We start from the raw sequence: 23317 nt of genomic DNA, 5'->3' as shown, positions 1-23317 counted from the left end.
TTTTCATTAAAGCTGGCCTGTTACACTTGTCATGTATATTTTTATAATTGTGGATGTTCTCATAAATAATAATTTCCAAGGTTTCAAATAATGGGGTCAACATATATACAAGTAAACCATGTTATTCAAAAGTTCAAGCCTCAGACTGCTTTAAGCCCTCAGCTTGAAACAATTTTTCTACTCTTTGATTTGAGTTATCTTATCATTTTATGAAAATTTTAACTAAATATTAATCTAAAGTGAAAAACACTTTCGGTTAAATTAATATTCGACATTTGTTGAATAAAAAGGATTGCGTCATTATTCACTTTTAACTGTTCTTCATATATTTTATTGTCAAAGCAAATGGTTGCACAACTATTGTACAATTGCAATTAAACAAACTCTGGTTACACGTGCTGAAGAGGCTGAGGAAATAAAATGCTTATTTTATAAAAGGCTTTATAAATGCCAAAAGGTGTAACTTAAATATTAAATATTTAACACGGGTACAGGTCTTTAATTTAATCTACAAAATACATTTAAAAAATCATAAAGCTGATTTTTTTTGTAAATGCTGAGGTCTAAGTAAAAACAACAACAACAACAACGAAAACAAAAAAAAGTTAGAGAAAGAAATCTTTCTTCTTGCGATCCCCCAAATCGGAAGTTTATGAGTCGGACCATTTGGGAGGTTGGACGCGTTTCCGGGAGCTGTCAGCTGTGAGCACCCAACATATCCACTGCAATGAGTTTTGAGTGGCCGTGGCAGTACAATTTTCCACCGTTTTTCACGTGAGTCAGATGTTTCTCAGTATTTTTCAGAGCAGAGCTTGTGAACACGTAACTCAGTTTTCAGTATTTATTCATTTATGAGTCGGTGAGCGCTTATTTTCGTGCTAGCATCATGTTAGCACGCCAGCTAGCCAAACGAAACAGATTGCTAGGGAAGTGATTTTGCACTCACTGGCTTTCTGAAGTTTATTTAAAGTCTTTCTCGGTTTGTCTCAGTGGCTCGTTAAGGCTAGACTTCAGGGGGCTATATTAAAACATTAACAGGCAAACAGTTCATCGTCGTGTGTTTGAAATTTGGGATTTCCACTGTTATCTCGAGTGAGCTTATTTAATGGGATGAGCTGCGAGATAGCGAGAACTCCACCTAGTTATCACCTAAAGACTTGCACGTTTTGGTGTAATAAAAGTCAGGAAGACCTCAGTGCTGAAATCCCTGTAAAACACTGCTGTCCCGATAAATCACCGGGAGAGCAACTTCCCGAAAGGGACATTTAAAGGGGCTGTTATTGTCTAGGCGGTCGAATATGATAGGGTAGGCTTGCAATAAAAGACTGGTTTTATACATGATATGTAAAAATGACTTTTAACCCGTTACAATATGACAGATATTAGGAAAGCAGCACATATGTATATACTTAAAAATGGAACACTTTGCTCTTATCTTAATCCCAGGTCAGTGTTAACATATCTGCCTATGGGTGCAGTTTGTCTTTTGTATTAAGTTTGTATTATGTTGCCAAACATTGCTCCTGCCTGCAAGAACACAAAATCAGGCAAAACGTTGGATTCTCATTTTAATCACTGTCCTTGCAATAAAAAGTCTTTAAGTAAAATCTGACCATCTACTGTCTTCTGCTTATTCTATATTACTGGCTTTTACTGGCTCAAAATAGGCTGGCAATTGAGTTTTTTCAGGTACATTGATCTAGCACCAATTTCAAACAACCATCACCTCAAGGCACTTTATATTATAAGGTAATGATGGTGTAATTTTGGAGAGAACATCCCAGTGATCCATTCCTTCCCTATCCCTTCTGAACCCAAGCTAGGAGCTGTTTGCACAGGAGACGATACTGATAATTGAAGGCTCTGTCTTCTATTATACTTTTACAAACTCTAGGAACTGCAAGTAACCCTATAGTCTCAGAGCAAGGTGCTCTGTTGGCAGGATATGATGCAATGAGGCCTGTAACAGATGATCAGAGTTGTAACCAATGGACAGGTGGCTAAGGGCGGGCACAAAGACTGTGAATCAAACTGGCTGAAGTGGACCCAAACTGATGAGTAGTTTTCCTTATAGCCAGTGTTTTCGCTCTAAAATATCAATAAATCATGAAACCACCTGTTTGCATAGTTTAAATGTGAAGAAGACTTTTGTTTTTAGAATGTCTCATATACCCCCTGTTTGTTTTGCACATCAATAGCACAGCTAAATTAAGAAGAAACTAAAATAAAAGCTGTCTCTGTGGGTAAACTGACAGATCTTTAAATATGGCAGATTTCTTGTAGACTTTGCTGTACCTGGAAAGCAGCCACCTCTCTTTTTAGCAGCAATACCTAGAACATGCAGGGGGGGAATCTAAAGAGGGGCATTGCATTTACTTAACTACACTTATTTTAAAGCTTAAATATATTTGTTTTTTCTGATGTTGATTTATTATCTAAATCTACTAAGAAATTATGGCACGTTCTTATAGATTAAGTCAGCTGTATATAAATTGAATTGAATGAATGCTTTATTGGCCATATGCAGGTTGCCCCGCAGAGGAATAGGACCCCCCCCCCCCCCCCCCCCCCCCCGACTTACACACACAACAAAGACATCACATGGGAATACAGTTGGAGATCGGCAGCGTTGCAGAGAAAACACTGAAAAATTACACAACAGTGGGAAAAGTACAAGAGGAAAATAAAGAGACCTCTTCTCACGCTGGGCACCTATGGGAGGACAGCATGAGAACAGGAAACAAAAAAAACTCCTCTGCACAGAGAGCACATTAATGTCCATATCACAACATTAGAGCACGTGACTAGCCACAGGGGTGGATAGGGGGGTGGGGGGTAATCCGAAGGAACACAGCAGTCGTCCTAAAGTAATTAAAATGGCTTTGTTGGAGATCAGTAAAACTATACAAGGGGTCAGTATGTTGGACACTGATGTTGGGGCCTGATGAGTCAAGACTTCAGGAGAAAGATTTTAAATAAACATCTTTTATTCTGGAACCAATGAAGAAAAGTAAAGAATTATTCATTATAAAACATTAAATGCTTACTAGATGAAGGCTTTTCGAGCAAACTGACTTTAATTAGAAATGCAGCATTCATAAAAAAGCTTGATTATGTGATTAACGCTGTTTATGGTTAAGGAAAAATGTGTTTGTGTCTTTAACGTGCATTAAGTTTATTTTGCCCAAGCATTTGCGGTAATCTTTGCAGTAATCTCTTTGTGTTCTTTTCTGACAGACTACAGCCCAATGTTGACACGAGACAGAAGCAGCTGGCGGCATGGTGCTCACTGGCTCTGTCCTACTGCCGGCATCACAAGCTCTACACGCTAGATGTCATGGAGGCTCAGGAAAGCCCCATGTTCAACAACAAGAAGATAGAACGTATCCTGAAAGTCAACCTGTGGTTCCTTTTTAAGGGAGTGTTCAATTATTTTAATGTTTTTTTTGGAAAAATATTTGTTTGTTTTTAGTTTAAATCCTTTATTTTTTATATATTACAATTGCTAAATCTCTTGTGAAGAATTTATAGTTCAGAGATATTAATGTTGACACATATTGCAGTCACTGTAGTTTTTAGGACAGAGCCACCTCCCCCTTTCTCTCTCTGCTTGACTGATTTATTTTGAGGTTTCCCTCTTGATTCGGGCCTGATACAAAGCTGTCTTCAGAGACTGAGGTCATAACATGATCACTGAATTTTATTTCCCAGCTAATCTGTGCCGAGGGCAAGATAAGGCATTTTAAACACAACTGGCATGAAGATGCTTATTGTGCCATTGCACATTAGCCTTAACTGAATCCCAGGAAAACTGTCAATGGAAGCAATTCAAGTTGTTTTTGAGGAACTGAGGAAAAAAGGTGAATTTTATTCACTTTACCTGCCAGCATAGTGTCATGATAAGAAAAAAAAAAATCTTATTGTGTAACGTTGATAAGTGAAAAGCATTCTTGTTGTCTTCAGGCAACCTCGAGTGGTTGGACAAAAACAAGTCTCGGTGTTTAGTCATGTGGAGACGACCAGAGGAATGGGGCAAGTTAATATATCAGTGGGTGAGTCATCAAATTACAACACATACTGCCACAAACTGTTCTTTTTATTTATATATATATATATGTGTATGTATGTATGTGTGTGTGTGTGTGTGTGTATATGTGTGTATGTTTATTAAGGTTTTGTGCTTTTTTTCCCCTGATGTTTTAAAACTAGATATGATGAATGAGCAGTGATGGGTAAGATGTTAGTAAATGGGGATAACCTGGGTACTCCTCCTTTCCAACTCCAAGAACATCTGTAATTTACAAAATAAGCTTGAGGTTTTTATTAAGATGGTCTGAAAGGAGTGACTAAGCCCAAAATCTGATTAGGAAAGTGTTTACTGAGTCACAGAGCAGAAACAACCAACACTTGTTCTCCCATAGACTTTTATACAACTTTAACTCTTTTTACTGCCCTCTGTTGATCATTAGCAAAAATGCATGTTTAAGGCCACACTGGCTTCACTGTTTATCCCTGCTTCACTCTGTTTAGAGTGACTGGCACACATGGATATAGAAACATGTATCTTCAGCTGTTTTACAAGGTCATTCGTTGATATTACCGCATCCCCAACCAACAAAATCCATAAACCTTTTTCTTTAACTCCAAAACTATGACTGTATGATTATTGGGGTTTTCCCTCGAGTATTTGTAAAATAAAACACCTTAAGAAGATTCTTCTTGTGAGTTGATGGTATATAATTAAACTTTAAACTGAAAAATGAAGATCTGAAGACTTTTCTGAACTTTATTTTTAGAATATCAACTCTCATTCTCGCAATATCATACAATTGATTGTCCCAAAAATCAGAATAGAATTAGGAAAAAAGGCTTTTAAATACGCTGCCCCTGTTTCCTGGAATAATCAGCAGAAGGAACTGAAATTATTAGAACTGGTTACCATGTGGGAGTTTAATTCCATCTTAAAGGAACGAAAGAATTACTTTTTTTACTCGGTGTGATTGTTTTTAATTTCGCTCTTAATTGATCTGTTATTGTATATTTTTCATGTTTGTGTGGGATATTGTATTTGTTTTAAATGTTATGTACTGATGTGGTAATTTTGTTGCCATGATGCCAGGTCTCTCTTCGAAATGATAATTTTAATCTCAATGAGAGTTTTACCTGGATAAATAAAGGACTAATAAAAACATCAAACTGAATTAAAACCAAGCCTTAACCAAACAAGTCTTCAAACTAAGGGTCCAGAAAGTTTTAACTTCTCATCCTTCGGGTAGTCTATAACTCTCATAAATATAGCTGATCAGGTACACTATATTTTCGTTTATAAATTTATATCATTTTACCTATTTATTGCCTTTAGCCTCACAAATTACTTAAATCATTTTGTTTGGTTGCAGTTCTTGTAAAAACTGGACCCCACACTGCCTGTTCTGAACCCACATTTTGAACAACGATTATTCCTTTCTGTCTGTTCTCTCTTCAAAACAGAAACTTAATGATTAACTGCATGCGATGCATTTAGAAGAAATGGCAGCTTTAAAAAACATCTGTTTCACTTTCTCCAACTTTCAGTTAGTTTAATTCAGTTTCTGCTTTTTTTTTTTTTTTTTTTTTTTGTACGTTCAGGTTATAAGACTGTTTACCACTTCATGTGTCAAATTAAGAAATTATAATAAAATAGAATAAGACTTGTGGTCAAGGTTCCAAATTAGTACCTTCAAAGATCCAAATGGGTATAGTTTTTTTTTTTCCCCCCCCCATTTTTCCAGTAAGTCTGGGAAGCCTATCAGCTACATGTCTGTAAGGGGGGAAAATTATCATGTAATAAAAAGGATCTAGTGCGTTTTGATGCCATTTACAGATGTGCCGTATTCTTTCTTGTGCTGTTCATGATAGAGATTGGCACACAGATGGTGTTGGTGAAGGTTAATGGAGCACATCTTCAGGGCTGTGGGTGTACGTCACAACCGCTGTGGTTGTGTAAACAATTTAAACACGACTGCTGTGCTGTTTTGTACACCTTGTACTTCTGCACACATATTGTAGGTGTTACCTGCGACATAACGAGAAGGCCAGTGTTGTATTCATCAACCACTTGGGCTCTCTTTGCTCCTTGTGCTTAAAAAAAAAAAAAAAAAAAGCAGCCTGCGCTGGCACGAGTGCAGAGCCACTGCTGACTTCTTGAGGAGCAGCACACTTTTAGACAGGTTAGAACTGATCATTAGCAACAGATGTTGGGATAATTTCTCTAGGGACAAAACCATGGTGGACAGAATCTGTGTCCTGCATCTGCTAGTCGTTTGTGAATTTCTTGCTTTAGCTCCTGCATTAGTAACCTAAGCAAGTGGTTTCAACCTTTGGACCAGAAAGTTTGTGGTGCTGGGCAGGTTTATGGCACTTGCATCTGTCTGATTTTGTGTAAAAATGTGTGAAAATTGTTCCAGATTGTATACTGGGGTTGTGGTAATTGAAAAGGAGTGAAACTGGTTTGAACATGTTTATATTTTCAGTGTCAAAAGCATATGTCTGTAAATATTCTATATTTTGCCAACAAATCCAATGGAAACAATCAGTGATTTGTTTTATTAACAAGTATTGTTTGCACATTCATTCTTTACTGCTGGGTCATGAGGGGAGGGTCAAAATTATAGCCTTCAGCGATATTAAATAGGATTGAAGCTACAGACAAGCTAGAAACATCTGAAAATACAGTTGGGTTCATAAATAATCCACCACAGTGGATTTTAAGTGAAACAACAGAAATACAGACCTAAAGCTGTAATTCAAAGGTTTTAACAGAATTTTGACACTAAGTGTTTGGTTATTAAAGCCATTTTTATGCACAGTCCCTCATTTTCACAGACTTAAAAGTAACTGGACAATTGAGTGGGATGGGGGGAAAATCAATACAGCATAGTATCGCAATATTTTGCATGGTAATATTGTATCAATACAGGGACACCAAACATCAATATTTTATTAAATAAATAAAATACTTTGGGAATAGTTTATATTTTTATCCACAATTTCATCATCTAGAATAAAATGGGGGTCTTTTTCTTTAAAAAGCTGCTTTTTTTTTTTTTTTGGTAATAAAGAAAATTATTCTCTGTCACCTTAACGCATCTGTAAATGTAACCATTATATCTTTTTCCGACATTTTAGGTTTCCAAAAACGGTATGGTCAACTCTGTGTTTACACTTTATGAGCTGTCCAATGGTGATGACACAGAAGGTGAAGGTATGGCACCGTTTTAAAGTTTTCCACATGGAGAAAGCACCCATAAAACCCAGCTCGCGTTAAAGTAAACATAACATAACACAGTGGCGAGAAAGGCTTTTATTAATGCTGGCTGTACAGTAGGTTTCCAGTCCTAGTTTGTTTTAACTGTTTGATTTGTGTTGTTTACTCTGTTTCCTGTTTCTGCATGATTTCACCTAGCTGTAGTCCCAAATTGCTTCTTTCATCTCTATTTTTGCACGTAAAGCACTGTTTAATGTTAATAAATGCCATGCTAATGAAATGTGCTGCACACATTGACCCAAAATATTATGAAGATATCAGCTTAATATACTGCTTATCCTTTAAGTGCTTAAAAACATCTCTGACCTGCCAAGGCATGGACTTGAAAGAGACCCTGTGGTATCTAAACCTTTTGCCCGTGACTGGGAGCCAAAAGGTCTTGCTGTGTCAGAGATTCCTGTTCCTTAATAATTTGGCTCTTGTCAGAGTGGCTCGGATACCTGCCCATTTTTTTACTTGTTTTCTTGCATAGCACACCCTAACCCTACAGGGAACCTATTATACTTACTTCCAGCTACATATGTTTAATCTTGGCCTCCACTAGACCAGATTTGCATGATTCACAGCTTGAAAATAATCCTTATTTACCAAATACCGAACCTTGATGGGGCCTTCAGTTCATGGACTGACTGAAGTATCAAGTATCATACATAGCCAAGAGGAGTGAAAAATGTGTTTGGTGCAGCCCCTGAAGCCTGAGATTTTGATTTATTTGGAACTTTGGCACAAAGATTAACGCTCACAACAAGCGGTGAATTCTGGATTCGAATTCCACTTTCTGTACAGAGTTTAAATGTTTGCCCTGTGCCTCTGTGTGTTCTTTCCAGGTATTCTGGGCTCTTCCCTTACAGTCCAAAACATGCACATTAGGTTAATTGTCACTGTGTGTGAGCCTTATTATAAACCGGTGATCCCATCCCTCCTATCTGGCATCACTGCAAAGAGTCAACACTTATCATATAAAACTATGCTGCTGGTCCTCCAAGCAGCATGCTTGAAATTGACTCTGATCCCCTAAGGCGTGGACTCTGAAGTTGCCCTGTGGTACTCAGTCCTCTGCTGCTAATTGAGAACACCCCATAAGCCCTCCTCGTTCTTAGTGACCTAAATAATTTGGCTTCTTTGAGAGTCACTCAGATATTTAGCCTATGTTTTTCCCAGATCCAACACATTAACCAAGTGTTCCCTTGCTCTCTTAGGCAGATATTTCCAGACTTGAAATGCAGGTTTGTTATGAGATAATAGTTGTTATTCACCACTCCCTTTCAACATGTAAATTAATCAGAATGTTTTTTTGTATGTAATTTGTATAGTATATTTTTTTTTCTCTCATTTCTTTTCTAAATGTACTTGTATATTGTTCACATGTTGAAATAAATTACCAATCAATCAATCAATCAATCAATATTTGAGTGATCGGTGTTTTGACTCATTGATTAGTTTATTTGATTTTCTTATAGCTTGTAATCCTTTTTCTCCAGAGTTCCACGGTCTGGAGGACTGGATGCTGCTTCGCTCGCTGCAGGCTTTACAGACAGAAGGCAAAGCCGAGCTCTTCACCATGGATGATGGAAAAGGCGTCAAGTTCTTCTAAAACTGTGCTGGAATCACACACCCTCTGTCTGGGAGCCCTCATACTGTACTTTACAGACAAATTTTTATTAAGATTTAGCCATTTAAGGCTACATAAGGTGCACCTCAATACCGAGTCTAGTGGATGCTGGTCCTCTAATTGTTGTTGCCTTTTGATTCAAAGCCTTCTCTTACTGGAAGAGAACCAATATCATTTCTAAGTGTTTGGGGGGGGGCATTTTAGATCATGCTACTTGTAAAGTCGTCATAGGTAGCATTTGTTGCCATTTAACCATGCAATGAATATCAGGGCACTAAATACTGTCATGTCTGAGTACTTTAAGGGAACATCTTTCCCTGCCCGCTTTAACTTTACTCCATCTTTATTATTGTAAATGCATCTACTTTTATTCTCATTTTTCTCTGTTAACAAATTTACTCTGTAAAAATAGCTGTGGATCTTTGCTCGGCTGTTATTCCTCTGTTCCAACCAGACATACCAAGAAATTCCAGAAAGCAACACCAGAGGGACTTTTTATTTTGAGAGTAAATGCTTCCAGAAGAGGAACACAACAGACGCTTGAGCCAGTCTTGGCTTGACTCAGCTGCGTGTAATAATAGTGGACTTCATGTACAGATTGCTGTATCCTATTATTGTGCAGTAGCTACTGTGATGCTCCTGTTATCTTTATCTCTGTCTATATTCAACTTCTTTTTCATATCCTGTAGGAAATAAATTAGACATTTGTTAAATTTTCTGGCTATTTCCTTTCTTTCACGTGCATCGACGTTTTGTTGTGTGAAAAACACGAGTGAGGACTTCAAAAGCTTTGCAGAGTGCAGACTGAAACTGCAGCAATGATGATGTTTTGATCTCCTTGCTGCAGCTGTATTAAAGTACTGCATACTGACATCATGTGCTGTGTATTCCCGCCTGTGGAGGGATGATACAGCTCCAGAGAATTGTGCGTGTCTTTGTGGATAAAACCTTGTATGTTCTCTTGTGGGGCAGGTGGGGCCCAGTGTGGCCTTGGCTGATAATGGTGTACTGTTTCACGAGCAGCAGCCCCCCCCTGTAGGCCAGGCGCGGGTGCGCATCCTCCACCTTTGGGCAGCATATCGCTTTCCACAAATGAGGACAGCCTTGGCTCATAAAATGACTCATTGTTTTTATCTAATTTCAGAGGAAACTGAGGAGGAGTTCTTTTGATCAGCGGGGGGCCAGTTGAAAGTGTGGACATTCTGTTCGCCAGCAAGCTTAAAGTCAACCAGCTGAAGAACCTGATCGCCAAATTAATACAAAGTGTCATAAAAGGCAGCTTATGGATTGTTTCTCAAAAATTTAGAGTCACTCCCACAGTTGAGTTTTGAAGATATTCTTTTAATCGGATAAAACAAATCAAAACTTAATAACACTTGCGGTTCAAAATGATAAATTACCAAACACATCTTATTATAATTACTCCCTCTGGATTGCCCTATTGGCGCGTGAAAGCTGCGAGGGGGCGGAGTTGGAAGCGCGCACTGGGAGCGCACAGGACGAACTGCCCTCCGGAGCGTTGTTGATATTGGCAGTTCAGACCTTTCGCAGTAGGTTATGGCAAAAGCTTTCAGAAAGACAAGAAGAAGAAGACGAGAGGACCACACGAATCACTTGAAAGAAACTATGCATTAATGTGCGTGGAGCGTTCAAGTGACATGTTTTTTACGCAGTGAATGTGCTGAGTAAGTGTATTTTCCTCACTTTTCTGTTTTTTTACACGCTTTATCTGTCATATACTTCTAAGGCTGGTTACCACTACAGGCACTACAGTAGTTTACACGTTTCCGACTATCGTCTCTAATCTTGTTTTCCTTAGATATGGCTGTTATTCAGTCTCCAGTCTTTTGTTTTAAAGCCACTGACTTAACTGACATCATGGAAAAGTAACCTCAAATATAAAGTAACGGTGCTCTGCTGTCCTACTGTTATTTCCATATTTAGGCTCCAAATCAGGTTGAACCTGCCACAATGTCTCATGCACAAGTAGAGATACCAGGACGCGGGTTCCCGGGGCTCTCCGTGGATATGACCGACGACTGTTTGTCCCGAGTCCCATCCGTGCTGAGGACGCACGGGCTGGGCGCACGGAGGAACTCCTACGGCCTGCAGAAAATTAGTATGGACATTGATTCTCCCCTATACAGCGGTGTACTTTCCAAAGCCTTATCGTGGTCGGCAGAAAATATTCTCTCTCTGCCCGAGTCCAGAGCAGAGGAAGAAAAAACAGACGACACCCCGCCGTCCGCGTCTCCGGTTTCCAGCTCCAGCACGTGCCGCCAGGACCCCGACGCCGGGTCCGTCGGTGGCAACTGGAAACCTGTTGCCAGATCCACTCCTCAAGATCCCAGCTCGGACTCTGAAAACGAACTTCATAATAAACAGCAAAAGATTCTGTCTCGCATCACGTTTGACACTCAGTGGGAGCAGGAAGAAAAGGAGGACGTGGAGACTAAAGCGGTGGCAACATCTCCTGATGGAAGATATCTCAAATTCAACATAGAGATTGGAAGGGGGTCTTTCAAGACGGTCTATAAAGGGCTGGACACAGAGACTACAGTGGAGGTGGCATGGTGTGAGCTACAGGTAGGATGCACACTGGGTCTGTTCACAGCATATTCCCATCTATGTACAACTTCACACAAACGATGCATTGGTTTCCAGGACTTTTAAATCTACCTTTCCTAAAATGAACACTAGGCCAAGTGTGTAAGCTGATGCTTTTCTTGATTTCCTGGCCCACTTGCTGCTCTAATTCCTCCCTCAGGGCATCAGGGTTGATGTCAGGCAGCTAATCTACTGTATATTATTCCCCACTGACCTTGAGTTAGTTGTGTCAGGCACTTGCATGGTAAGGCAGGTCATCCTGTTAGCAGTCAGCTCCAAGCTGAGCTACAGTACTCTGCTTGTCATGAATCCCCTCTAATCTGTTTTCATTAACAACCAGTGACACTGGGGCTCTCTGAAGGCCTCACGTGACAGCTAAGAACATCTGAAAGGTAATAGATCAAGTTTTTAGGAACATACCATCAGTGGTTGTGTTAAAAAGTAAATGTGATGTGGGGCTTGTGAGATGAAGTTCTGCTTGGTGGTCTGGCCTTGCAGGGCATAATGCCCACGTGTATCATGTAAACATAAAGTAAGGCAGACGACTGAAGAGGCAGGCTTCAGTAAAACTGTAGAAGTGTCAGTACTTTTTATGCCATAGCATTTGGCGCACAGCCTTGAAACAGCCTGGGCAACAGCTGACACTTCTCTTGCTTACATGGTTTGATAGCACAGTTGTGGATTTAAAGATTAAAACTGTAAGTCCACTCTTAACATTTGCAGTTGTGTGTGTGTGTGTGTGTGTGTGTGCGAGTGAGTGAGTGAGTGTGTGAGACGTGGATGGGTGTCAGTAACTGGCAGCCACATGAGCTTTGAAGCTGTGTCCTCATAGCCTTTAAATGTCAAATTAAACCATGTGACAAGGATATTGCACTATATACTTGCTGGCAATGTTTACTTTTGTTTTGATTCAAACACACTGGAAGTTTTTTTTTTTAAGATACATCTTCATTTAAAAGCACTCTTTACTGAATTAAAAAAAATGCACAGAGCTACTTTTTGTTGTGCAGTTATTTTCTACAGAAGCCATCGGAGTGCAGATAATAAGAGAATGTATGGGCATGAAGGGAATCTGCCCTTAAGGCTCAAGCTCTAGCACCTTCTGCCTCAGAGCCCACCTGTCTGTCAAGTCACACAACAGGTATCTGTTAACAGGAAGCAGATGGAGAGTCACACAGGCTCCTGCTTGGGGCACAGATGACCCATTACCTGCATCATGCAACACAGGCACTGATGTTTCACATGTTTGAGTCAAATAAACGCATTGGTCCATTGGGGTACTTTGTGGTCAGACATAACCCTGATTTTACCTTCTGTGGAGTGAAAAGTACAGCAATCTTTTTTTGTGGCTCTGTGTTGGAAACAAGCATGCTATTTCATCTCTTTACTTGAGACATGAGTCCAGTTAAGCTCCTTAATCACTCCTAATAAGCTTAAAGGTGACCACTGTTGATATGGTTACTGCTGTGATAATTTAACCTCAAAGAGACGGACTCAGATTCAGTTCCATTTCTTAAGTGAAATCACCACCCCGTCCACCTTTTGATGCTTAAGTGAAACTCAAAAGCTGAGTGTTGGTGGCTAAACAGAGATCGCTCCTGTAATGTTGATGGAGCAGCAGTGGAAGGTGCGTCACTGCAACTCAGGTAGAAATGCCTTAAGCTCTTTTAACTATGTATTACAGAGCCTGAGCTCTAATCTGCCGGATGTTCTAAGCTGTTCAGAATACAGAACAGGTTTTAAAGCACATCTAGTTATAGAGATCAGAACTTCAATTCATCATAATTGTCACTGTGACACAGAGAGGTGTTCTTTTGTGAATGGTTGGGCTGCATTGTTATGCTGAATGCATTGCAGTCTGGGCGGCGTCTACAGGGAGGCATTGTGCGATCACGTAAAAGGTAAAGAAAACATGCCGAACCCTCTGTGACATGAGACATTAAAGCCACTGAAAACTTTTGTGCGCTGTCTCTCTTCATAAACCAAATGAAGGCTTGTACTAATACAGAGAAAAGTAGTCCCTCACTAGAATCAAAGCTTCCTTAAGCTTACAAAACCCCTGAAAGATATAAACGCTGTGAAATCATACACATGTCTGAGGAAGATCACTAGTTTGAGTGTGTTGGAGCTTTTCTGCTGTTTTCTTATAGACTTCTTTTTGTATCCAGCGCCAACATTGTAAGTGAGGGCTTTTAATTTCACTCTTTATTATTTAAAACATGAATGATTTATTGACATTCACAACATTACCAGCCAGTTGAAGCACAGATAAGAAACTTTCATGCAGTTCATAAAGTGTTGTCTATTTACACTTTGTGTCCAGGAAGCAAAACATCCTGGTATTTTGTTGTTTAATAGTCACGCTTATACAATTTGTTTCTTTTATATGTTAATGCAAAACATTTCTGGATCATGTGTTATCAGATTTCTTTTTAAATTCTCAAATTTCATAATTAATGCTGGGTGAGCTTCAAAAATAAGGAACTGATCAGAATCAGTACTTGATTACTTGCTCTTATGTGATCTTTGCTATTTTGGGTTTAAGATCAAGTGCAAACAGTCAGATATTGCTCATCCATATCCTTTTGTTCTTCCTAATCACATGTTGTGCTGAGTACACACACCTTATCAATGCATTTAAAACCGGATGGACATGGCAAAAATATCACTAACTGATTATATAAGTCTGCTGGCAAGCTGATAAAGTAACACCCAGTGGGTGCTGCAGAACATTTTAAAACAAACTGTACCCAAACACTTGTGCCGATTGTTTGGTTATCTTTAGACGCTCAGTTGCATCTGCCACACTTCTCACATTTTTTTCTCTTCATCCAAATCGCCATTAAAGTCGCCCTCGTAGTTCTTGCATAAGCACTGCAAATTTTACAGAATCCTCCACATTTCTGTGGAGGATTCTGTAAAGTTCTTTCTTTCTTTCTTTCTTTCTTTCTTTTCTTTTTTTTTTTTTTTTTTAAAGAAAGAAGACTTAGTCTACATCACATCGCAGATGCCCATGAAGCAGGATAAAAAAAACTAGTTCCACTTGTACTTTTGGTCATTTTGTGTATTTGTTAGTGTTGGTGTCACTGCACTGGTCATTCAGCCTCCAGACCTCTTAATGGCTGCATACATCTCTTACCTATGGATAAAACAAGAGTTTAAATGCTGCTTGATAATGTTGCTTTACAGGTGGCAGCTACCTAGCAACTGCTCACCCACAGGTAATTCAGGTGCCATATAGGTATTGACCGCTGAGCTTTTAAGTTAATACAGAGGAAATGAAAAATTGATGAGCCTATTGTGTGGCCCTCTGTTCCTCCCATTCATATACTGTTCTCACTGCACTGCATTGAGTCAAAAGGAAGAGTTGTTGTTACTGCGTCTAAAATGCTGATCGTTGCATGGATTAATGAGCTTGGAGGTTCAGCACCTCACAAGTGACTGCAACAGCACACCGAGCTACTTAGTAACTGATAGGAATGAGTTCACTGAGGCACATATCCTTTTTGGTGATCCTTTGTAAAGGGCATATGTTGCACAATACCTGATCTTATTCAAGGGCAGCACTTTCCAGCAGTTCTCTCCAACCTTGCCCCCTCAGCGTCTCAGGCACTTTTATACGCTTGGTTCATTTTTAAACATAAACCAACACAGTTTCTGTTATCGTGCAGTGTTTTTATGAGGGCTGTTATTAATGGAAGGCTGGCCTTAGCACCCACAACCAATTAATACCAGGTCCTCAGATGCATAAATACGGGCTGAAAGACCGTTTTCTGCTGATTAAGAGAAACCAGATCTTTAAAGTTGGTGCACCCTGGAGGTTTTATTGATGGTCACAAACTGTTTAAGAGGATTTTTTTTCCTCAGCTAATGCTTCTTCTAAAACAAATAAAACTTAATGCTGTTGAAGCATGTAGATTGGGCTGTTATTAACCATTTCTTTAGTGGTTTTTACCCATTATAAACTGGTAGTTTTCATACAGAAAACTACAGAATGCTCACACAGGCTAGCTTGTCCAGTATTTTTCCAGATATAAACAATGAATTCATTAAAACATGCACAACTAATGAATTGATATTGAAAATAACTGCCTGTTGTTTCAGTGCTTTATTCCTTTTGCCGCTAGTAAACATAGTTCCTGTGTCTAGGTGCAAAAAAAAGGAGGGTAGATTGTACATCAGCCGAGTTGTAGTAAGACCTGGAAACATTACTGAAGCAGTGAAACTGGGCTCTTGATGTAGTGTTTACGTTTTAGCTCAGAGTTTTAATACTCATATCGAAGTAGCAGATTAAATTAAAGCTGTAAAACCTTATTAATGTCTTGCTACTGTGTCCGTATAGTTATGAGGCTAAACAAAAAGGCATAAATCTAGTTTGGCACGCCCCAAGATTTCTGTTGCCCCCCCCCCCTCTCTCACTCATGCTAGCCTGGGTTTCATAGTATAAGCCTGGCTGTGTAACTTTTATCTGAATGTGGCTAGTGTTCACTGACAAGCCATGGGCTTCCTATCAGCTCTACTGTAGCCAACATCAACATGGTCTTTCCTTGTAAGGCCCAAAGTGCACCCAAAATCAGCTTATCAGGGCGAGCCAATGTTCTGTGAGTAGAAAGTTAAGAAGGCGCACAGTGATAGCCTACATGTACACATGGCATAACGTCATTTTGATGTGGGGCCCGCTGTTTGTTGTTTTGTTTTTTTCCTTTACTGAGCACGTTGGTCACCTGTGAAATTTGTACTGTACTGAATGTGCACGTCTTGGTGATTGCTCTGCAAGATACAGCTTGTCTGTATCATTCAGCATACTGACAGCACTGTGCCTAGATAGCAGTGTCTCATTGGCTGCTGTTGATAACAGGTTAGTGAGGGTGGATACTGTAGCTGCAAGCAGAGGCAGCATGAGGCTCTTTGTTTAGGGGCTTTGAGCCCAGGGCCATTGGGTGTGTTTGTGTGTTTACACTGGAAACCATAGTTCTTGTGTAGGTATAAAGGTGAGCGTGTGTGTTTTGTTTTTTTTTCTATTTGCTTGATGGACTGGTTACTGTACCGTGGACCTGTCACTCACCTAATCCATACACAAGGAGACTGCTTATTGATGCTTTCTTAGACATAAGTTCCAGAAGTAGGACCCGCTTGATTAAATAATAGTTTAACTTTGTAATCCACAGTTATACGTTTAATCTTAGATACTAATCAAAAGTTTGGGAGTGTTAAAAGTCTTCTTATTCATCAAAGAAAATCATATTAAATATTGTCTAATACAGAAGAAACTGATCAGAAATCTTTCTTTTAAAGACTCATGTTTTCTTTTAATGGAATGGAGAGGAACCCAGGTCAGACCCACACACTGGAGAGATTACATCTCTCAGAAGGCTTGGGAACACCTCGGTGTTTCCCCCCGGAAACATTAGAGGTGGTGGGCGAAGAGAGGGAGGTCTGGGCGTCTCCTGCTCAGATTGATGCCCAATAACCCAGATCCAAAAATGGATGGATGGATGGTCACAGAAGCATCTCTTGTCTCTCTCCCAATGGCATACATTAACTAATACAAATTTAATATGTTACAATTTAATTAATCATTTTAACTGATAATTAAGGAAGCAACAAATCTAGCTAATTCACTGCCAGCGCTCCTAAAACTCAGAGTATTTTAGACTGGGACCTGTTCTGTGTTTTTGTACAACAGTTTGTACTATTCCCTTTACAAACCAGCATAATTCATCTCTGACCAGTTAATGAAGCAGTTACTTACAGTGTTTAGTGTTCAGCTGTAAGTTGGCTGTTTTTTAAACCAGAAAAAGCTGTTTCTTCACGCTCAGTTATGCACTGCAGTCTCATATTTGTCCTTTTTATGTTGGCTAGTCTTCCAGTAGCGTGCAGGGAGTAGTACACTCAGTGGTTTTGAAATCCTCAGGTTTTTGGCAGTTTCCCACTTTAGATAAAATAATTTTTATCTTTTAGGAATCTTTTCAGTATTTATGTCAACATTCATAATAAATGAAACATAAGACTTTTCATTTATCATTTCAAGGTGTAGTAACAGAAGGGAAATCAAGCTCAAATGCACACATTACATGTGAAATGCATTCAGAGATAGGTCACACAATCTTATTGTTACCAATTACTCAGTTTTGGTAACAATGTAAACAGTAATAATCAACAATAATGCTTTTACAATAACCACAGACTCCGTAGGTTTTGATTAACACAAAGGATAATAGATAAGATTATATTAATGTCTTGAGATGTACAAAAATGATACTCTTTTCAGTTATTATATGTACCTCTGCCAGACACAGACTGGAAACACCAAGCGGAAAGAACAGATTAGAAACTGGTTTTCCGTCCTCGAGATGTAGCGATAGAGCTAGTGAAATTTACGTGCTAAAATGTGCCACTGGCAAAGGCTCTGTATCTGCTGAGTCATTGCTTTTATTATTTTTCCTCAGTGAATCAATTCTTCATGTGAGAGATTTCAGTAAGTAGTCCAGGTTTGTTTAAAGTTTTCCAACTTCCAGTAATAGTGCTCTGGTAACCCATATTTTATACAATCACTTGCTCCGCTTCACGTTTTTCACGTGCGGCTCAATGGAAAGCTTGTTTCTTGGTATTGGGTTTATCCCGTGAGATCCCTTTAAAATGACACCGGTATCTGCTCCTCTAAAGGAATCTTTTGTGTTTACAGTAATCACATTGTCTTGAGCATGAGTATATTTTCCCTCTTATCTTCTGTGCTTTGAATACATATCCGATTGTTCAGTCTGACGTCACTAGCCGTGTCTGGGTCTAAACTCTGCTGCAGGTCCATATATCAAACGATCACTATGGCATTACTGAGAGTTGAAAAACTGTCTAAAGTCTTTCATCTTTAATAAAATGATCAGCGTTCTGCTCTACCAGGTGTAACAATTGAGTTTAACATCCAGGCATCCATGAAAACGGAATTTATGACATTTAACGGAGTTAGAAGTTAGCAGGGAGTTAGCTCGCTAGCTTCTATCTAAATACAATATAGCATGTCCTGACTGCGGGGTTTTGGAAACAAATTAAAACGTACAGCTCTGCTATCACTTCCAGCATAAATGAAGACAGAAAACTAAACAGCAGTGACGTTTGTAGGGTTACTGAAGTTGGGCTAGCTGGTATATAATGATGTGCTACGTGACCGCTAGCGACACAGCTATGTTAGCTTAATATAAACAAGCTAACTTTTTTTTCCACTCAATAAAAGTTAATGTGAGTGTTGTCGGTGGTCAGGAACAAATGTAATCGCATGGCAGGATGCTGTAAAAGGACCAAACTTCAGCCAGGAGAACAACTGAGATCCATCCACATATGAGGTTAGTCATTCATATACTGCTGCATGGGCTGGGCTGTAGTTTCATCCTAAGGTTTTAAAAACTGAGCTTAAATAAATGATTAGTGGTAATAAAAGCCGAGGGAGGTCAACAGTGATCACTGACTGTTTTAGGAGCTTTTTGAGATCAAATAGAAGAAAATACATAACATTAAACATGTTAACAACACAAAAGCCATATTAAACGCAGACTACTTTAGACCCGGAAGTAGGATTCGTCGCGTCATCACTGAACAACCGGATTGATGGGCCGCAACATTAAAGCTGCTGACAGGTGAAGTCAATAATATTGATCATCTCCTTACAATGCAATGTTCTTTTGGGAAACCTTGACTTCTGCCATGCATGGGGATGATGCTTTAACATAAACCATCTAGCTAAACATTATATCCCAAGCAACCTCCCCCAACCCCTGGGACAGCTCTCCCTGACGGCTTCAACCTCACCCAGCAGGACAATATGCTCCGACCTGCCAAAGCTGCTCAGGTCAAAGAGCCTAAAGCTTAATGAATACTTCTGCACTGAATCTGCATACTGTCTCTATAGCTTCTCAGTCATCCAGGTCATTGCAGTCTTAAGCGCTTAAGTGGAAAGAAACTGGACTTCTCTTTTAGTTTTTGCAGATAGCCAACTATCATCCACCTGTAACGCAGTCTTGAGATCCGTTCTCGGGTGTTTGACTCACACTTTGACCTTTAATAACGTATTATGATAGCAAGGTGTTGGTAATATTTAACAGAATTCACACCTTGGCTCATGATGACTCAAAGTTACAGGTAGGTCAGAGGAATGCGTAGAAGGAAATATTGGTACTGAACAGGTCGATCATAGTCATTGCAAGTCTCCTTGAGGTGGCCTCTGGTTATATTTCTAGGTAGGTGCAGAGTGCAGTCTACACCTAAGGTGAGGAAGTATAACGCAGGAGTATAAATCCTGCCTAACGTGTTGGCCTCACCTCTATACAATCCAGTGTTGACATTCTATGTTTCTGTGTTCATTACCCAACATGGGTCAGAGCTCTTAAGGGAAGTTCCTACGCAATGTCAGGCAGATTGTATTAATATGTCTTGTCAGTGTATTCCAGTGATGCTCGTGTGCTTTTGTTGAACTAGATTAGAACTAGCCAGTGTGCGCCCAGATTAGCCTCTTTTTTTTTTTTTTTTTTTTTTTTTTTTTTTTTTTTTGTAGCTGCATATCGAAACTGGTCCCAAGTTAATTTGTATCACTTTTAAAGTGTCTCCGGATGACACTGTGCAGCAACTGCAATTATGCAGGTTAACTGCATGAGATACTGTGTAACATGGGCTTGCAAAAATCTTGGTCACGATCTGTGTCAGGTGGAACGAGATCTGTTTCTTTAGATAATGTCCCATAAAGACAAAATATACTTTGTCATAACTCTGGTTGGGAATTATTCATCAGATTGATGATCATCCTGGGTGTCCTGTGATATATTTTCTGGTCCATATTTTCCTCTTCTGGCCAAAGTTCTGGTTTAAAAATGGCAGCGGGCTTGTCTCACATTACTAGGAATGCTGTTTTGCTCTAAGATACTCTTCAAATGCCACTAGTGTCCATTCCTGTTGAAAGGGATTTTCTGTCATCCACCACCAAGTGCTTGCTCATAGGAGGAACACCTGGCCTCTGGGGATCTCTCATTAATATTTGTAAGGTCTTTCTTTACCTTAAATATAAACACAACAATAATTTCTGTAATCTTTTTCTGAACTTTTTGGCTGTTTCAGTACAAACTTTATCTCACGATTATTAACATTTGCCAAAGATATAATAAGAACAGTATACAGGGGCTTTCAGAAAAATAAACCCAGCAGTAGCTCCACTCTGGAAAATGTCTTTCCTTCTCGATATTTTCAGTATTGACAGTGTTTCAGTTTACAGCCGTTCCTTTGGTGGTGAATTTAGTCACCCTCCAGCTTGGGCCCCAAAGAGGCCTGGGTCTTGCTTCCTAAACAAACTAAAGACCTCAAGCTTTAAAAGCTGTTGGGGCTCCGAGGCCACAGTTGGTAAGGGAAAGAGGCTGCTTCACGAGGTCACCCCTTGGCGTTTCTGAACTGACCGTGTGTCTTTGAGTGTGCAGGACTGAGGTGTCAGGGGTGTAAATGTGCCCTAAGTTGTTACGTGAGGTTTGGCATGAATTGGCCAATGTGGTGTACAGTAATGGCTCTCTCTGTCTTAGAGCCTGGCACCTTTCAATACTGATCAGCAAACACTGTAATTTGTTTTCTCAATCCCCCTCCTCCAGATGGAACTGGTAGTGCTATTTTAAATCCCATTTATCTCTAAGCTATGTGGGTTTCTAAAGTTGGTGCTCACATTCAGGCTTAGGTATGAGTGTGTTGGACACAGTTGAACAGCTAGTCAAGGATTCATAAATCTTTCATACTGTTAGCTTCCCGTTATACGGCACCACTTGCATACCGTCACTTTGTAAACTGTATCCGGTGCTAGTTGCCAGTGGCACTTGATAGCAGACCCGTGTTTTAAGTGTAACACTATGCTTCTGAACCTCCTGCAGCCAGACTTAAAGTGGACCAAACATACCATCTGTACACAGCATGTGCTTCATATTTTGCTTCACTTTGTCAAACATTTGTCAGGTATAAGATGTCAGTAAGACATTTGGAATTTCAGGTGATATCTGAGGGTTTTTATCAGCTTTAACATCACAAAAACTAATAATAAAAAAGAAACATCCTGGGATGAAAGCACCTTTGCTCTGCTTTGCTGCACAGCCCGGGGTCATAACTTTAAAGGGCTTTACTCCAACACCCTCTCGGGTGATCTCTGTCAAATGGGTTTTCCAAGAAAGCTTAGCATATTGTCTCGCTTGGAGTTGGTGTGCGTGGAGTGTTTTTGCATTAGAGCTTTTTTTTTTATCCAGAGAAAATTATTCTTGATGGGTACTCCTTGTGATTGTCCTGGGGGAGTCACGTGATGCAATAAATGTCAGGTAGTGTGAATAAATCATGACCAAGGCAGGGGTAAAAATATGTGTATTAATGCTTAATGAGTTACAAAGATTTTACACAACATCCATAAGAATTACTTGGAGCTTGCCAGGTTCTGAATAATCCCTTTATCTCTTCCAGCATGACAATTGATTGTCTTCACCAAGAAAACATCAGTAGACTGTTGGGCAGCTCACACTCTGTGAAAGAGGTGCTGCATGTCCCAACCTGTTGACCCCTTAATTAATGATTTACTAACCTTTATACCTGCAGAGTTCATGCATTATTTCTAGTAGGACCTTCTACAACCTGGCAACTCGAACACCGTTTCTATGAATAAACGGTGAATGGATAATTACTCATTAATCACAGGAAATCGATTAGTCACAGCTTATAAACTCTTTCAAAGTGAAATCAAACAATCTTTAAGGTAATTTTCTTGTACTTGCATCCAATATTAAGCAACTTAAGATGTCATTTTTATAATCCATGCTGAATAGTTGGGAGGAGTTGGCTTGATTAGGTTTAAACAAGGCATAGAATCGGGCAGGTTCACATAATGTTATAACAGTGTTGTCGATTTCTGTGAAAACGTTACTGTAAAAACTGGTTTAAGGAATACACCCTGGAGTAACGAGCCTTTAAAGCCTGTCAGATATGTATTGTCATGAACTTGCTGAAGCCTGTAGTGTGTCAGTTATAGCCTGGTTATAATTATTGCAAATGTTTTTGAGCAATTACTGCTGAGAGAATTCCTGTAATGAGAACCAAGGGTTTGGTGGGAACATCCAATGTGGTTGGAGCTTCACTGCATTTTAGGTATTGTGTGAAGATTATCTGCAGCATTTGATTTTCCAAATGAAGATGTGTGCAGGAGCATTTTTGGAGTTTTTGGATGGAAATCACCAGAAATTATTTTTGTGCTTTTTAGTTTTAGCACTCATATTAAAAAGGCCAAAAGTGGAATTTGCACGCACTCAAAAATAATGATGTAAACTTTGTTTGTCATATTTCTGTCGTCCCAAGAGGCACTAAAGCAAAGTACAGTTAAAAAGAATGATAGAAGCTGTAACTGAGAGCCTCCCTGTCATGAGATGTACTCGTACAGATAATTGTTTTTGACTGCCACAGTTGTGCGGCCAGTTGGCTCGGTTTAATCAGGTTTCAAAGCCCACAGATTCGCCTTGGCTCTTTGGAGGTAGAAGATGTATCTTTGACGGCTGTCGAGTCTACTGCAGTTTACAATAATAGCCTTAGCTGTGCAGACTGAGGAGCTGCCTGTAAACCACAATGCAAGTACACAAGTTTTAGTTACCTTTCTTAAACTCCTCAAGTACTTTAATCTGTACACCTTGCTAGTACCAGGTTGGACCTCCTTTATTTAGCCTTCAAAATTGCTTTAATTTATTGTGGCATAAATTCAACAAACATATTGATGTTATGTGGAAACATATTGGGCCATATGG

The 23317-nt window shown here is 39.5% G+C and overlaps 2 protein-coding genes across 3 annotated transcripts in view; both read left to right on the top strand.

Annotated features, from left to right (window-relative positions):
* The first annotated feature begins 662 nt into the window (after nt 1-662).
* On the top strand, nt 663-9631 carry vps25 (vacuolar protein sorting 25 homolog). The gene is made up of 6 exons (XM_085466778.1): nt 663-774; nt 3238-3383; nt 3807-3860; nt 3964-4052; nt 7168-7243; nt 8788-9631. Exons 1-6 carry the CDS (start codon nt 728-730, stop codon nt 8898-8900), a joined length of 525 nt encoding a protein of 174 aa, XP_085322904.1. The 5' UTR covers nt 663-727; the 3' UTR covers nt 8901-9631.
* An 802-nt stretch (nt 9632-10433) lies between these two features.
* The window catches only part of wnk4a (WNK lysine deficient protein kinase 4a), a 49864-nt gene continuing 36980 nt past the window's right edge, over nt 10434-23317 (top strand). For both annotated transcript variants that reach the window (XM_085466773.1, XM_085466772.1), the window contains exons 1-2: nt 10434-10603; nt 10863-11504. In XM_085466773.1, the coding sequence (XP_085322899.1) occupies nt 10890-11504 (615 nt within the window). In that variant the 5' untranslated portion in view covers nt 10434-10603; nt 10863-10889. The remainder of the gene's footprint in view (nt 10604-10862; nt 11505-23317) is intronic.

This window comes from Copadichromis virginalis, linkage group LG8 (genome assembly GCF_057382275.1).
Source record: "Copadichromis virginalis isolate Kocher_CV1m ecotype Utaka linkage group LG8, C_Virginalis_male_GT1.1, whole genome shotgun sequence".
Taxonomy (NCBI): domain Eukaryota; kingdom Metazoa; phylum Chordata; class Actinopteri; order Cichliformes; family Cichlidae; genus Copadichromis; species Copadichromis virginalis.
This window is presented reverse-complemented; position numbering and strand designations above follow the sequence as displayed.